The sequence below is a fragment of the Neofelis nebulosa genome, chromosome 2, assembly GCF_028018385.1.
Source record: "Neofelis nebulosa isolate mNeoNeb1 chromosome 2, mNeoNeb1.pri, whole genome shotgun sequence".
NCBI lineage: Eukaryota > Metazoa > Chordata > Mammalia > Carnivora > Felidae > Neofelis > Neofelis nebulosa.
In genome coordinates, this window is record NC_080783.1 from 25,259,937 (window position 1) to 25,276,806 (window position 16,870).

General features: G+C 35.2%; 1 protein-coding gene across 6 annotated transcripts in view; it reads left to right on the top strand.

Annotated features, from left to right (window-relative positions):
- The window catches only part of ERBB4 (erb-b2 receptor tyrosine kinase 4), a 1,148,410-nt gene that overhangs the window by 827,362 nt on the left and 304,178 nt on the right, over positions 1-16,870 (top strand). For all 6 annotated transcript variants that reach the window (XM_058706132.1, XM_058706147.1, XM_058706154.1 and 3 more), the window contains exons 6-9: positions 8,080-8,198; positions 10,985-11,126; positions 14,635-14,748; positions 16,145-16,271. In XM_058706132.1, the coding sequence (XP_058562115.1) occupies positions 8,080-8,198; positions 10,985-11,126; positions 14,635-14,748; positions 16,145-16,271 (502 nt within the window). The remainder of the gene's footprint in view (positions 1-8,079; positions 8,199-10,984; positions 11,127-14,634; positions 14,749-16,144; positions 16,272-16,870) is intronic.

Genomic DNA, 16,870 nt, shown 5'->3' on the forward strand with positions numbered 1-16,870 from the left:
TTAGGGAGAAAAAAGGGTCTTACAGCAGAGGTTTTGAGTTGTTGGTTTTCAAGGCGACTTATGAAAACCTCAGGGCTCCTAATAAAAAAAAAAAAATTCTGGCCCTTTCTCCAGACTTACTAAATCAAATGTAGGAGGAGAGGCATCTTTATTTTAAACTTTCCTATGTGATTCCTAGAGTTAACCTGGCCCTGGACACACAAATGTGTCCAGTTGTTCTCCTTTGGGAAAATGAGTAGTGGTCTATAGTTTGGTGTTAGTTTCATTAAACTTGATTTTCTACTCATTTCAGCAAGCTCTAGAAGTAGTGTGTGTTCTTGGATGGTTCATAGGCTTTATTTGTTTCATTAAAGTATATCCTGATGATAGTAGCCTTCTAAAAGCATGTTGCATAACCCAGAGTGTCCTTTTTTTTTTCTTTTTTCTTTTTTTTTTTTTTTTTTTTTTTTTTAGTTACAATTTTACCACTCGTAGGAACAAGTATTGGATCATAGAACTAAAGGATTACCTCTAGGGAGCATTTCATCAAGCCCCTTGTCTGTAATTAAGTGGATGTCTAAAGCATCCAAAAGAGATTTCCCTTAAATACTGACAAATAGGGGTTCAAGAAGCCCTTTTAGTTGCTCATTACAGTGTTTTTATCACTCTAATAGTCAATAAATTCTTCTTCCCATCCAACCCCAATCACCTCTGCTTTAACCCAAGCATTTTTCTTCTTGTTCAAAACGCCAAGTATGTAGCTGAACACAGCCTAACATTACAACATTCCACTGAAGCACTGTCTATTTAATGGACATAATGTGCTTCATGGACACAGAAATTTGGTCAATAAACAGAAATAGTATAGGCAGCATAGAGGTGCAGGTCACTGAATATTAGTTGAAATAGAGAAAAATAAAAATAAAATCAATGTCCTTTAAAGTGTGTTTAGCAATGCAATTGGGGACTGCCAGGATACTTTTTATGTAGGCAGCTGCTAGGTGAGAGAAGGGAACAGCTTTCTGACAGTCTCATACTTTACTGTCTGAAAACTTCCCACTTTAGGTTTTTTTCTTCCCAACTCTTCCTACCTGCTTGCATATGGATTTTTTGCTTGTTTGCTCTCCCAATTAGTGATAGAGGGCTTAACAACACAAATAAGAAATTAGAGCAAGAGGTCAGTCAGTGTGGTAAAATTTCAGACAAAGAATAATCAGTCAGTCAATCAATCAAATGGTGTAAGTAATCTAGAGTTTTCCCCATTTTTATTGGATAGAGTTATGATTTTCAACTCTAGACTGCATATTGGAATCACCTGGGGAGCTTATTAGAAGTGGCAAGTTCTAGGGGCACATGAGTGGCTCAGTCAGTTAAGCGTCTGACTTCCGCTCAGGTCATGAACTCACAGTTCAGGCTTCGAGTTCCGCGTTGACCACTTGGAGCCTGAAGCCTGCTTCAGATTCCATGTTACCCTCTCTCTCTGCCCCTCCCCCACTTGTGCTCTGTCTCTTTCTCAAAAATAGATAAACATTAAATAAATTTTAAGTGGCAAATCCTAGAACATTGCAGGTAATTTTGATTTACTAGGAATTAAATGATTCCTAGGTATTTTTTAAAGTATTCTGTATCCTGCTACTCAAAATGGTCTATGGACCAGCAGACAGTGATGTTACCTGGGAGCTTATTAGAATGGACAATCTAGGTTCCCACTGATGTTGACCAAATGAAAATCTTCACTAACACAGGAATTCCCATATTAAAGTTCGAAAGGCCCCATTAGATGTTCTAATATACAATGTGGTTCAGAAGCACTGGGTAGAGGAAGTGAACAGAACCAAAAGTCCCTCCTGAGGGTAAGGATATGGAAGAAATGAGGAAAGAAGAAGCAGATAAGAAAAGAAGAGAAAAGTGGAAGAGTGTAAAACACAAGAAGACACTTATAAATACTTTGCCTAAATTTAACCTTATTTATTTTTTAATGGGCAGAGATCTTTTTGTTTTGTCACTGTTATGTCAGCACCCTGTTTTGCATTATTTATGAATGTTCTTTATCCTTTTGTAGCTCAAAGGAAGCAGTAATAAATATTTAACTAAATTGTCAAAGTTCTTTAAATAAATTTCTAAGGGAGTAACTTTAAACATGGTTATTATTATAATTAAAGAAGAAACTCAGGGCACCTGGGTGGCTCAGCATCTGACTCTTGATTTGGGCTCAGGTCATGATTCCAGGGTTGTGAAATTGTGCCCCACATTGGGCTCTATGCTGAGTGTGGAGGCTGCTGGAGATTCTCTTTCTCTCTCTCTCTCTCTGCCCCTCTCCTCCACTCGCACTCTTTCTCTAAAAAAATTAAAAAAAAATAAAATAAAATAAAGAAGTAACTAGCCACTATTTTTATGAGTGATGTACTGATATGATAAAGCTACTTACTTTAATTTCTTGAGATGACAGATATTCTTTCAACAGTATCCCCTTACCCTGGAATGTATGGTTCCTTAAACTTTATCCAATTCTTTTCTTTTTTTAAATTAATGTTTATTTTTGAGAGAGAGAGACAGACAGAGCATGAGTCGGGGAGGGGCAGAGAAAGAGAAAGACAGAATCTGAAACAGGCTCCAGTCTCTGAGCTGTCAGTACAGAGCCCGATGCAGGGCTCAAACCTATGAACTATGAGATCATGACCTGAGCTGAAGTTGGATGCTTAACAGACTTAGCCACTTAGACACCCCTATCCCTCTAATTCTTATGGATATTTTGGATGAATCTCCATTCCTAATCTCAAATTTGCTGAGCCCAATATAGTAAACACCGTAACTTCCCAGACTTTACCTTATATTACACAATCACAGTTAGTGATGTACCATCAATGAATAAGATAGTTAAAATTTGACCCAAATCTTTTTTTTAAACGTTTATTTATTTTTGAGACAGAGAGAGACAGAGCATGAACAGGGGAGGGGCAGAGAGAGAGGGAGGCACAGAATCTGAAACAGGTTCCAGGCTCTGAGCTGTCAGCACAGAGCCCAACGCAGGGCTTGAACTCACAGACCGTGAGATCATGACCTGAGCCGAAGTCGGACGCTTAACCGACCAAGCCACCCAGGCGCCCCTCGACCCAAATTTTTAATGCACCCAATGAAGCAATTTAGGAAGGATACTAAATATGAGAGGGGAATATCTAATGAAATAATATTCAGGCAAGGGTGGAAATTAATATAATGAAAGCAATTATAACTCAATGTTCCCATGGAGACTAAGTGAGTTATCTCATTGATTTCAGGAACTGTTGTTTTGTTTTGTGTTTCCATCATAATAAAATATGAGTACAGTTTGATGTGTTTAATTCATATTAAGTAGTATTATTAATCAATAAATGCCATTAAATAGATTATACAAAGGGAATGTTTTCTTTCTAAAAATAAATCTCATATAACAATGTGAAAAAATGTTTCTTAACTGTGTCACATCACTGTTTAGAGATTAAGCTTATTGTTTTGTTCTTTTTGCTTACTTATATTTTTACCTGTCAAGCAAACACTTCTAAATATATTTCATACTTACTGAACTTTCAATTGGAATTAAGGCATGTGAACACTGGGATAGCAAAAAGTGCTATTTACTGTTGAATATATCATACTTTTTTTTATTTTTAAAATGAATTATAGACTGCTTCTGAAGCAAAACCCATAATTCTCTTTTTAATATCTTAAGTCAAAAGTTTCAAAAGTAATGACTTAGATGTTTCTTTGCAGGTTCTTGAAATGGAATGGTGTATCTAAGATCAAAGTGTCCTGAAAAAAGTATGAGTTATGTGAACACTTGATAGATGAAATTGCTATTTTGAACAATTTAAAGTTGACTCAACATGTATGAATGAATAATTTCATGTACATGCTTTAAAATTTTCAGAGCATAGGGGCACCTGGGTGGCTCAATCAGTTGGGCACCCAACTTTGGCTCAGGTCATGGTCTCACGGTATGTGAGCTCAAGACCTGCATCGAGCTCTGTGTTGACATTTCAGAGCCTGGAGCCTGCTTGGGATTCTGTTACTCCCTCTCTCTCTGCCCCTCCCTCACTCATGCTCTGTTTCTTTCTGTCAAAAAAGAATAAATGTTATTTTTTTTTAATTTCAGAACATAATAATTATTATTGAACTTAAGATTGAAGTATGATAGATTAGATTTTAAAATATTTTCATACTTAAATAGTATACTCAAGAGAATTGAACTCAATAGGAACATTTTATATATAATTTTAAAATAAATTAATAGTTAATTATCTTTATAAACATTATCTACATTAATTTTCTCATTTGGTAGGAAAGACCAAAATATATAAACAAAGAGAAACTGAAACATTTTGCATACTTACCTTAAACCACCATAGAGTTAAAAATAGAAATTAACAGTCATATGTGTTTAAGATTAAAATATGGTGTGATTTATATGCTATTAATGCTGACTCATTTTGTGCTATTTCCAGCTGAGCAATGCCTGTCAAGTTAAAGCAAGTTAATAGACTATACTGGGCTAATACTTATTTTAAATCTAATAATTTGTTTACTTAACATATGTCTGCTATTTCAGTTAATAACTTTGGTACATTCAAAAAGGCCTTGTTAAATCTGGAAGAGAGGAATTATATAAGAATTTATGTTTTACAAAATATCTATTAAAAGTATTTCCTTTATATGGTATAATTAGAATATCTAAAAATATACTACTTGGATAAAAGATAGGAACATCAACATAAGTCCAATGTATGAATATGAAGAACTAATGAATAGATATAATTTATTTGGGTATATTTCATATATGTAGTGTATATGTATATGTATTTGTATATGTATATGTATATGTATTGTGTATGTATAATGTATATGAAATATAAATAACCATTACATGCATGACAGGTACAGTTCTAAACATTGGAAAACACCAACAAAATATGTAATAAGTGAGTTGTAAAATATGTTAGGTGGTGATCAATGCTATAACAAAGATGAAAGAAGGAAGGAAAGATGTAAGGAAGGAGGGAAAGAAAGAGAGAAGAGAGGGAGAGAAAGAGAAAAATAGAAAGAAAGAGAAAAAAAAGAGTAGCGTCCATCAGGAATCAGTAATTTGAAACGGATTCAGTATTAAATAGGGGTAGACTTCACTGAGAGAATGAGATTTGAGCAAAGGAAGGTAAAAGAACAGGACAAATTGATTTACTATGTAGAACTTTCTGTTAGAATACTTACAAAAGAAATAATTTATTTCAAAATTTAATGTGACCCAAGTTGCAAATACAAAATACACTGTCACAAATCCAGACTTAAAAATCTGTCTTTCAAAATCCTCTATATCAGATAACTCTATTTTTACAAAATAAAAGCAAGACAGGGAATTAATCCAAATGTTGTTTCAGTTTAAACTCTAATTGATGTTTGTATTGCTTTTACTACATAGGTAAGAATATAATCAAGTCCGAAAAAGGAATATAGTTCATACTTAAATATTATATATTATTTTATGAATATCATAATCATGTTCAAATAAACGGGGTCCAAGTGAAAATGTAGAATCATGAAATAATAACAAAATTTAAGGAGCATTTAAGTCTAATGTATGAATTAGCAATAATTCAGTTATTTGCATTTTGATATGCTGTGTTTCTGGCTATTTTAATATTGTCTATTTACAGGGTTTAGTACCCTACCTCTTTAGTTCTCTGCATGTTTTTCTTTTCCTTTGATATGTCCATTAAGCAGTAACCAAATTCTTTCACTGAGTTGGCAATATATGATTTATTTAGTTGGAAAGGATACTTACTTTCTTGTATAGGAAGTGTCAAGCATGTACCAGTCCCTAAGGATAAAAACATCAATAATAAGACAATAGACTTCAAAAAACTACTCTAATAGTTTAGTAGAGGGAACAAACCTAAAAAAAAAAAAAAAAAAAAGATACAATGTAAAGTACAATAATAATACCTAACCTGAGAACTATTAACAGGGGCCATGTGAAGCACTTTATACCTATGTCTCTATTTATCTTCAATCCCATTAGACACAAATGATTACTAAATCCATCTTAAAACTGGTAAAATGAAATACAAACATATTCAATAACTTGTTCCTATCACAAGAACAGAGTTAGGATTTGGGCGTAGTCCTTCAGACCACACAGTCTGCATTAACTTTCTCCCTTGTTCAGAAGAAACTGATAAAATAACTCATCCTAGCAATGTATCTGGAGTTTTCAGAGAGGAAATGGCATCTGAATACAATCTCATAGATGAATATTTGCCAGGATAAGAAGACAAGAAGGGTTTTTAGCATGGATGAGAGCATTATAAAAAGGCAATGAGAATCAAAATTGCAAACGATGCAAGAAATCAGGAATCACAAGTGGTGTTTGTGTATGGATGGATGTGAAAAGCACAGTGAGAGACACCAGTATAGATAGAGGTGGTGTTTAATTGATGAAGCACTTTTATCCCTTGTTATGGGTTTCCTCCTTTAGTACAGGGATGACAAGTTTTACCTTGCGAAACAACACTGATTTATAAGCAGTGGCTTGTATTTTCAAGCCATTGCTTTTAGAGCAGCATAGAGGATTAATTGGGATCTGAGAAACCTTTTAGAAGGCTATGTAATAATTTAGATATATGTTTTTGAAAAAGTTGGAGTAGAGAGGAGTCATGAGGACTGTTAGTTAGCAATTTTATTTGATAATTTTGTTAGGTATGCGAAGTGAGAGTGAGGGCAAAGGAGAAACAGAAAACACATCCCAAATTTTTAACTAAGCTACTGGATGGGTGGTACTAATTAAGAGGAGTGAACAAAGGAGACAGATATGCTCAATTGGTGGAGGTGAGAAAGTGTACATTCCACATTGTACATCTTGAGGTATCTAAATGGGTCTTTTGTAGGCACCTGGTAATACTTGCTGCTGCTCAGTAGAAAATTCAGATTTGGATCTGATGTCATCTATCTATAAGTAGTGTGAAAAGTAGGGAATTAATGGTTTCATCTAGGCATGAGCCCATAACCCAAAGAAAACTGTCAAGACCAACTGGGGGAATACTACTGTTTAAAGGTCAGAGTCTTTCTACAGTAGCAATGAAGAAAGCTTTGAAGAACTATTTAAAAAGATGAAAGGAAAGCAGATTGAAGTGGAAATATGGAAGCCAAGAAGGGATGTGCTATATATATTCTGTAACATTTATTTCTCTAAATACTTAAAAAGTATCTCTTTGGAATAAGTGAAATCAGTGTCCCTCAGTGCTATAATTTTGATGCCCAGCCTATTGCACCGATTTTACTAAAGCATACCTCGATACAGTGCTGTCAGCTTGGATCAAAGGATGTTGTTAGAAAGACCAATGGAAATTTTTGTTGTGTCCACTATGAATGTGCCCCTCCCTTCCTTCCTACCTTCCTTCCTTCCTTCCTTCGTTCCTTCATTCCTTCGTTCCTCCCTCCCTCCCTTGCTCCTTCCCTTCCTCCTTCACTTCTTTTGAGGATATTGCACTGTTCCTTACATAGGAATCTTGGTGGAAATTTACTTAAATCTCAAGAATAGAAACACTTATGCTACTATTGACCAGTTATCTGTATCTGTATCATTATTTATATATCTACTTGATATGAATCATGTAAGATATAATGTGAATCATGTAAAAGTTTATGTTCCCTTGACTACTAAAAAGCTTAGATTATTTCTGGGGATACCTTCTGCCATAAAATCTTACTGTGCACATTGTGAATTGACTTCACTGCTGACTCCATTTTTTGCACCCTGCCAAAATGCCTTACTCAGTTACTTCAAATTTGATTCTTTCCTGCTAAGTTGTACAATATTTTTGTAAAATACGAGAGGTGCTTTCTGGAACAAAAAAGAAGATAAAAACAAAAGTATGTATTAATTTTTGAAGGTCTTTGTACAGTAATTTTGACCTGTTGCAGACTTCATTTGGTACATATTAGCTGAATTGAGTCAGTGGTGGGTTGAGTGGTGTTACCTGAGAGCTCAGCCTTTGTCAGCTACTCCAAAGCACCTTAGAAGTTTCTCTTGGTGGCTGACTTTGATCAAAGTCTCATCTCTGCCTTCTGCAGTGACAAGGACGGTGTGTGCAGAACAGTGTGACGGCAGGTGCTATGGACCCTACGTCAGTGACTGCTGTCATAGAGAATGTGCTGGAGGTTGCTCAGGACCAAAAGACACCGACTGCTTTGTAAGTCTTGGAGATCCCCTTTTAGTCTCCTGACCTCCCTCCTTTCTAGTTGGATTCGGGCATACTGAATCTTTAACTTCTCATTAAAATAAGATCGAATTTAAACATTTTAGGATTAAGAAAGATGTTTTGCCTTCCTATAATACATCTCCTCACTGGGTGGCTATTGATTAACTATGATGTTTCTGTTATAGTAAATGAATTATGTCTTTCGGACATAATTTATATTACAGGTGAGATGTATTGGAGAATGAGAAGGGGAAAAGATAAAAAGATATTGAGATATCTTTTAAAAGCTAATAGTGCCCTTCCAAAATTTACATTGATTACCTGTTTATGTTGTTGCATCATTGAATTTTCTGAGTGGGGGCTCTTGAATTTTATTTCTTGAATTTAAATTTCAAGATTATAGCTCTTGATTTCAAGATTATTCATAAATTTATTCATTTAACTATTTCCCAGTATATTTTGTTTACAAGTTAATATTATTCAAAATTTATAAGATTTACAAACGCATGCTTAAAGCAATTTATATGCTAATCAGTGTGATTTTTATTTTAGAAAAGGACAGTTTTCTTTCCTTAAAATTAACATTTATAGCTTTTTGGGGACATGTTTTAATTACATTTTAATATCCCCAATACAGTTATTTCTGCTCTTTTGAATCAGACAATTCTGTGAACTATAGTTACCACAATTTCATAAACACAGACATTGTTTTCATTTTATGCTAAAAATAATAAAATAAGTAATTGTTTTTGCTATTAACAATGAACAGAGATATTCATTTTTTCCCATTCTGAAATACCCAGAGAATACACATATATATTAAGAATTGAACATTTTTTAAATGACACAACTCTGAAAATAGGCAAAACATAAATTAAACCACTTATGATATAGTCATTTCTTAATTTTCTTAATGTTACAAGAAACTTAATTTTTCTACCCTAATCCTATATTGAAACAAAAGTATATATTGCAGAAGTGAGTAGGGAAGAAGAAGTAAAGAAAAGAAAAATGTCAAAAATTTAAGGAGGATGCTCAGCAGGTTTTGAAGTGAGATGCTTTCCCTTGCCTATCACCTGATACAGGGTAAAGCCTGATGCGGGGGACACCGAACAGGTGTTATAGTAACAATTCCAAAGCAGTAACAACAAGAAACACAAACAATAGCCATTCTTTCATGGTTCCATTATCATGATAAGCAGAGTGCCTGGTGAGCCTTAGAATTCTCATTTCATTACTTTTATGGAATGGTCCAATGACTCCACTTTGGCATTTGGTACAGAATGTTCAAGAATGCCAGACCGAGGCCTTGGTGTAAGTTCCGTTGTTTTGTGTGCAGTCTGGAAGGTAAATTTGTTTGGTTCCTCTGGTTTATGTCCCTTTGTTGCCAAGCAGTCTGTGCACAACACTGCATAAAGTATGTTCGTAAAGCAATTATGAGGACACATGAAGTTTTATAGCCATAAATTAAAACTCACTGAGTTTTCCTGATTGCTTTTTAATAGATTCTTCCTGGAAAATGTCATCGTAGTGAATTATGTATCATGAGTGAGTCTCATTCTGATTATGCATCTAGTAGGCCATTGTCAGGGAATTGTCATGTTTGTGATGAAGCACTTGCTAAAACAACAATTGATGAAGAAAATGTTTTGAAGAAACAAAATGAATTAGTGCTTATTAATAACCATACATACAATTTATGATGAAATATAAAATATAGCTAGAGTTCATATGAGCTTACCTTCCAAGGCCTAAATTATTCCTCTGAAGGTTTAAGTTGTTCAATTAAGAGAATTAGTTCATCCACTCTTTTGAAAGCCATGTTTGTATGTGTGTGTGTGTGTGTGTGTGTGTGTGTGTGTATATACATATATATATATAGATATATAGATATAAAGATATATAATTTGTATGTATATGTATGTTACATATATTTTATATCAAATACCTCTCAGGTGGCAAAATTGTTTTTAATTCTTCTCAAATGCATTTGAACATATTAACAAATGAAGTCTCAATGCAAATAGGTAAGTCAGCAGAAACAAACTGTTTTATTTGAACTTGATGGCTTTTACTAAATGGTGTGGTATTATGATGAAAGCCACACAGGAAATGGCAGCACATTATTTAATCATGAGCTAAGTATGTCTGCTTCCCTTCATTTCAGCATCAAATACTCTGTATTTATATGGACTAGTCACCTTCCAAAACCTTTTCTTCAAGTCCAGTGTAAATGGCTCCTCACCAATGTTTCCTCACCACACAGTGATGACCAATGTACTTCTCATGCTGCTTCCGGCACTGAACTTTCCAAACACCAGCTTTAAGGAAAATCTAGATTGTAGAATTGGGAAGTCAGTTGCCAGTGCCAGACTCTGAGACTCAGCATAAACACTTTGAATGGTGTGAGTCAAAATTTGTTTTCACTGTGAGCTAATTTTAATAACTTAAACCAATTACTAATTTGGAGATCACTGGACAGAGACTAAGTAACTTGAACATCAATAACTTTGTAGAGATGGTATATTCATTGACACTGGAAAACCAGTTTTATAAAATCTTAGAAGTCCAAAACAAGTTAGAACTTAACACTAAGCACTTAATGACTACAAAGTGTCAAATTTTATACTTTTTGTGAAATAAGTATAGAACACATGTGTAAAAATATAAATATAATAATAAATAATACATCCTTCTCACAAAGCTGTTACAGCAATGTTCTTTTAACAAGTTATGAAGGTTATTTTTAGATGAAATTAATACTTGCTATGTTGCAGGCCTGCATGAATTTCAATGACAGTGGAGCGTGTGTTACTCAATGTCCCCAAACTTTTGTCTACAATCCAACCACCTTTCAGCTGGAACATAACTTCAATGCGAAGTATACATATGGAGCATTTTGTGTCAAGAAATGCCCACGTAAGTAACAAGATGAGAATAGCCAATTTAATGAGATCATCATTTAAAAACAGAAAAATTTCATATAGATTTATTGTAATTTAAAACTTGCAATAATATTGTTGGATATACTTGGATTTAGGTCCTATTGCTACCATTTCACAAATAAGAAAATTAAAGTTCAAAAAATTAAAGTGATTGGTCCAAAGTCTCAGCAAAGGAGTGTCATGCTTAAAGTTAGAATGTAGTGTCATTGCCTTCTAAGCTCACTGTTTTCACTATACCTCGGTGTATTTGTACATGATACTGTTTCTCAAAAAAGTGATTAGTTAAGTGGCAGCAAGCTTTGTAATGAATGAGGTCTGCTTCTAATCACAATGAATTTTTACCTAATACCATTTCTGATTACTTATTTGTAATAGATTGTGTAGCATGATAGTTTTAATATCAAATCTAATCTTAAACAATTACAATAGATGTGAAGGGCATGTTGACAGATCTTTACAAAATTGATAACTCATCCTGGGAATTCCAAGTGACCAGCTTCACTTTCATCAAGAATTCAGTATAATGTATGTCTTCACGTTTGCTCCAGAGTGAGCAATGGGACATTATTTCTTCATTGTTTTACCAGGAAAAAGAATGACTGCATTCGTCCACATACTCATTTAAAAGAAGAAGGTTTTACAATCTACATCATACCGCTATTATGGTTTCCTTATTTTGTGTCTGTGATTGAATAGGAAGTGTGAAGGACATAGGATTAGAGTGGTTATGGTTTCTGGCTCTGCCCACTTATTACTTATGTGATTTTAAATGAACTACTTAGTTTTCTGTATTCTCCTTAAGAGTTGGATAGTAATAATCATAGTTCTGTCTTTCCTGGAGTTATTATAATGATCAAAGGTTTGGGGAATAAGAATCAGAGGGACAGTATATAAAAACAAGTGTTTGAAAACAATGACAATTCTCGTCATTATTATTACATACTTTTATATTGGTTAAAAGAATAGTTATGCATATAAGCTTTTAACACCTAAATTGTGGCAAGTGGAGAACTATTTTGTGAAATTACATGCCCAGTTTCCTTAGATAACTCATAAATTTCCTTTCTTGGAATAGTTTAGGTCAATCAAATTACAGACTGATTTAAAAACACTTCAGTGTTTATCTATGTAAAATTCAAATATTTGAAGGGCTCTGCTCATGAGGCATGAACTATTTGGGGAAAACAAAGACATTTAGCTTTTAAATACTGGTCCACAATCTCCAACCCAGACTTCTAACATTCAAAAATTACAGACAAATATTTTTTGCAACTCGTTTGGCTGCAAAATCTGTACCTGACTGATATGAGGGTATTTATAATTTGTATTTACTCCACTTGATATATATTGCTGCAAAACTGTAGAGGTGTTTAAATATGGGGTATTTCTGCAGACCTTGCAGAAAGGATGGCCACATAATATGCAGTGTATTCAGATGTTGCAGGCTTGGTTCTCCTCACACAGAGATTAGGTCCTTAAGGAGGAGTGTTCTCAGAATGACTACAGAAGGAGAAAGAGAAGGAAGGGAACAGGCTGCAATGCAGTGTCAACAATGTGCCTTCTGTTGTGGTGGATGCCCTCTGGTGGATGTTAACTGGGAATGCAAAGATCTTCACTGCCCACTCCCATGGATTCATATACATCCCTCCACCGCAGACTTCCTTCAGTCCCAGACTTCCCAGTATTTCTTCTCCCATGGCAAACTACTGCTCATGAGTCCATACTTACTGTAAGTCCATACTTACTGTGTGTTCCGCACAAAGTAAGTGATCATCTGAACTATCCAGAACTATGCCCACTGGTAGGTTTTTTCCTTGCCACTGTCTTTCAAGTCTGCTCCTGAGTGAGCCGCAGGGCCACTGCCATTCATTTTGAGCGGCTTGCACCCACATAGCAAACTTAATTTTTGTCTTCGTCTGTTAACTCTCACAAGTGCCCTCTTTTAGCCCCCACGCAGACATAGGTATGAGCTGAGTGAGAGGTGCCAGCATGAGGAGCCTGGACTACCTGCTTATGTGTTTACTTAGGCCTCTGCCATGATTCACATCCAATCTTAAATATACTGCTTCTATCTTGGGGTGGATTCCTGTTGAACATGGCCAACATTATGACATCATGGTTCTAATAAAACCTGATTTATGATGGGCAAATCTTTGTTTAATTTTTTTAAGTTTATTTATTTATTTTGAGGGAGAGAAAGAGAGCAAAAATGAGAGTGAGCACAAGTTGGGGAGGGTCAAAGAGAAGGAGAGAGGATCCCAAGCAGGCTTTGTGCTATTACTGCAGAGCCGTACGTGGGCTCGAACTCATGAACCAGGAGGTCATGACCTGAGCCGAGATCAAGAGTCAGACATATAGCTGACTGAGCCACCTAGGTGCCCCTGTGATGGGTAATTCTGACTAGAAGGCCAATCAATGACCCATGGTTAGGTGCTCTATCTCTACCAGGAGCCAGAAGCGTATCAGGAGTTGTTTATTAAATAGCATATGATTCTGTGCTACAGATTGTGTGGCTTAGCTATAGAATTGTGGAGGTCTCAATATGATTTTCCAGCTGGGACTTGCCATAACTCCACATGACTCATTTTCCCACAATAGACACTCCTACTACCGATAGCCTCTTGGGTTTTATTACCCAAGTCGCATAATTCCTTGCATCCCAGACTGGACTTGCACGATATGCCTTTCCTGATCTTCCATACCAGTGAATATTAGGCCAGAAGCAGTATTCCCAGACATGGAAGGATACTGCCTTTGAAATATAAAGTGGCCTAGCAGGTATTGTGTTTTCTCTTTATTGTGGGAGGCTTTCGATGCAATGATTTGTTCTTTTTTTTGGGAGGAGACAATGTCATGGCATATTCCAGATCACTGGACCCCTAAACATTTTACCACTGTATCAGGTAATTGGATATACCTGGTTTATTTAGTATACCTTTCCTAAGATGCTGCCTTTCAAATCCCATTTTGTTTCTTCATATAAAACTAGGGAACAGTTTATATGACATTCCACTGAAAGATAGAACACATTTTAAACATTTCCTCCTGGATATGAAGTGCACTTTCTTGATCCAAGGCAATTCAACTTCAGCTTCATTTGTACCTCATGTAACTTGAAGTATTTTTAGACTTCAAACTTGCATCATGACATGAAATGAAGTGGAACTATTGAAAAACACAAACTAAATGTCATGTAGTTTCCTAAGTCTATAAAAGAAATTCTCTCTATCTTGGGGGCAATTCAGGATGTGGAGCAGTAGTCAAGCAAGTACTAACCATTGTTAACACATGCTGCCCTTGGATTTGAATGTGGATGCTCATAGATTCTATTTCAGGCTGAGATATTTAAACGGAGATGTTTTAAGGAAAGAGACGTGTATGCTACCAATGATGCTAATCATTGTCAAGCCCTAAAATACCTTATTTTAAAGTTGTTTGCTGAGCATCACCATTATTGCTCATTTTACCTTTTTTAAAATCAGATAACTTTGTGGTGGATTCCAGTTCTTGTGTGCGTGCCTGCCCTAGTTCCAAGATGGAAGTGGAAGAAAATGGGATTAAAATGTGTAAACCTTGCACTGATATTTGCCCAAAAGGTGAGTAATAGCTGAGATTATTTTTGGCTAGAACTGGGACCTACACCAAGGTTTTTCCTTGTACTTCTTAATGGACCGGCTAAGTTCGCTTCTCTGAACACATCACTCCCATACCAAACCTTCCCTCACACACTTTCCCAGGGCTTTGAATAGTTCCCCAAAGTACTAACTGTCTCAACAGTGTGTATTATTGATTTTGTATGATCTATAGTAAATGATGCAGGTAAAATTCAGAGGTCACTTTGATAGAAACACAGGAAAAAAGTTGTGTTTTGTTCTATATGTAGCAGATCTTAGAAGTATGCATATAACAAGGAATCACATGATTATTTTAGCATCAAGAACCCATCTTAGTCGCTTGCCACTCTATGCTAAATGATCTGCTGTATATATGAAGGGGTGCAAAGGGACAAATAACATGATATTTACTCTCCAGGTCTTCAAAACTATTTTGAGAGATTATAAAATGACAAGAAAGTTTACTGTAAGTATCAAATAAATGTTTCAGATAATCCATGTCATAGAATATTAGTGGAGAAAGAAATCCCTTCTAGCTGCAGTACTCAAATTCCTTACCAGAATGAAACTTAAATTAAGCAGGATGAAAGTAGAGTCCAAATTTTCTGAACGATATTAAGCTCTCCAAAGTATCAAAAAGTGCCTTTTAAAAGGGCAAACTTCAGACTTACTTTTAGACTACATTCTCTCTTTGTCTCTCCTCTCTCTCTCTCTCTCTCTCTCTCCCTCTCTCCCTCTCCCTCCCTCCCCCCTCACCCCCTCCACGCACCCACACAAATACACATACTTTGTTTTGTTTTGTCTTTAAGTAGTGCTCAGAAAGTATAGATAACACTCAATTTAAGAATTTAAATGTAAATACTTAAATGGCTCTTGATTCTGATTACAACTCATTTCACTAGTACTTTGTTTAATATATATTCTTAATAAGACCAATATTTTTAAAACCACAGGTTGTAGACCATCATTAGGCCATGAAATAATTTTCCTCAAGTGATTTAAAAGTATTAAAAATGATATCTTAGAACAGATGAGAAAATAGTTGACCTTATGTGGCAAGGGCTAGTGTTGATTGTTAAAAGTTGTGTTTTAGTTATGTATGTGCTGTGTGGGTATACTGGGACTTGATATAAGATATGATTTTTATGAGTCATGGTCACTAGACTATAACGCAGGGACAATATTTTAAAGTAGGCCCATCAGTAAATGTTGCATGAATGAATGATTATTTTATGTTAGAAAACAGTTTATTTCTTATGATGAACTTTTTTTTCCCATTTTATAATTGAAAAACAGTTATTTTACAATAAAAATGCAATGATTTCTTGACTGAGATCAAAGTTTCTCACCTCCTTGACTGTGAGTCTTGTTTCTACAGCTTGTGATGGCATTGGCACAGGATCACTGATGTCAGCTCAGACCGTGGATTCCAGTAACATTGACAAATTCATAAACTGCACCAAAATCAATGGGAATTTGATCTTCCTTGTCACTGGTATTCATGGGTCAGTATTAAATTTTTGCGGAAAATTATTTTACAAAGTGTAGACAAAGCTTAAAGGATTATTTAGCTTTGTCTGTTTGACTCCTTTTGACCCAGATGAGTTCTGCCCGACATTAATGTTCCTCTTCAGCAAAGTCAAATGCCGGATTTTACCATCAGTGATAGTAAAAACCACAGTTTTGAGGTATATTCAGACTATGAGTGTAGTAACTACTTATATTTGACAATATACATTTATATATTTATTAAAATGTATTTGTAGGACATTCTCCTCAAATCTACAAATTTCAGAAAGCTTGACATATTTTTAGATATGCTTAGGGAAACTGTATCAATGGGTACAGTGAGGAATTTCATTCAGACTCTAACTGATTAGTTCAAGGAAACATAAGTTAATATTCCTTTTTTTTTTTTTAAGTTTATTTATTTGTTTTGAGAGAGATAAAGATAGAGCACAAGCAGGGAGGGGCAGAGAGAGAGGGAGAGATAGGATCCCAAACAGGCTCCATGGTGCCAGCACAGAGCCCAATGTGGGGCTGGAACTCACAAACCATAAGATCATGACCTGAGCCAAAATCAAGTGTCAGATGCTTAACCAAC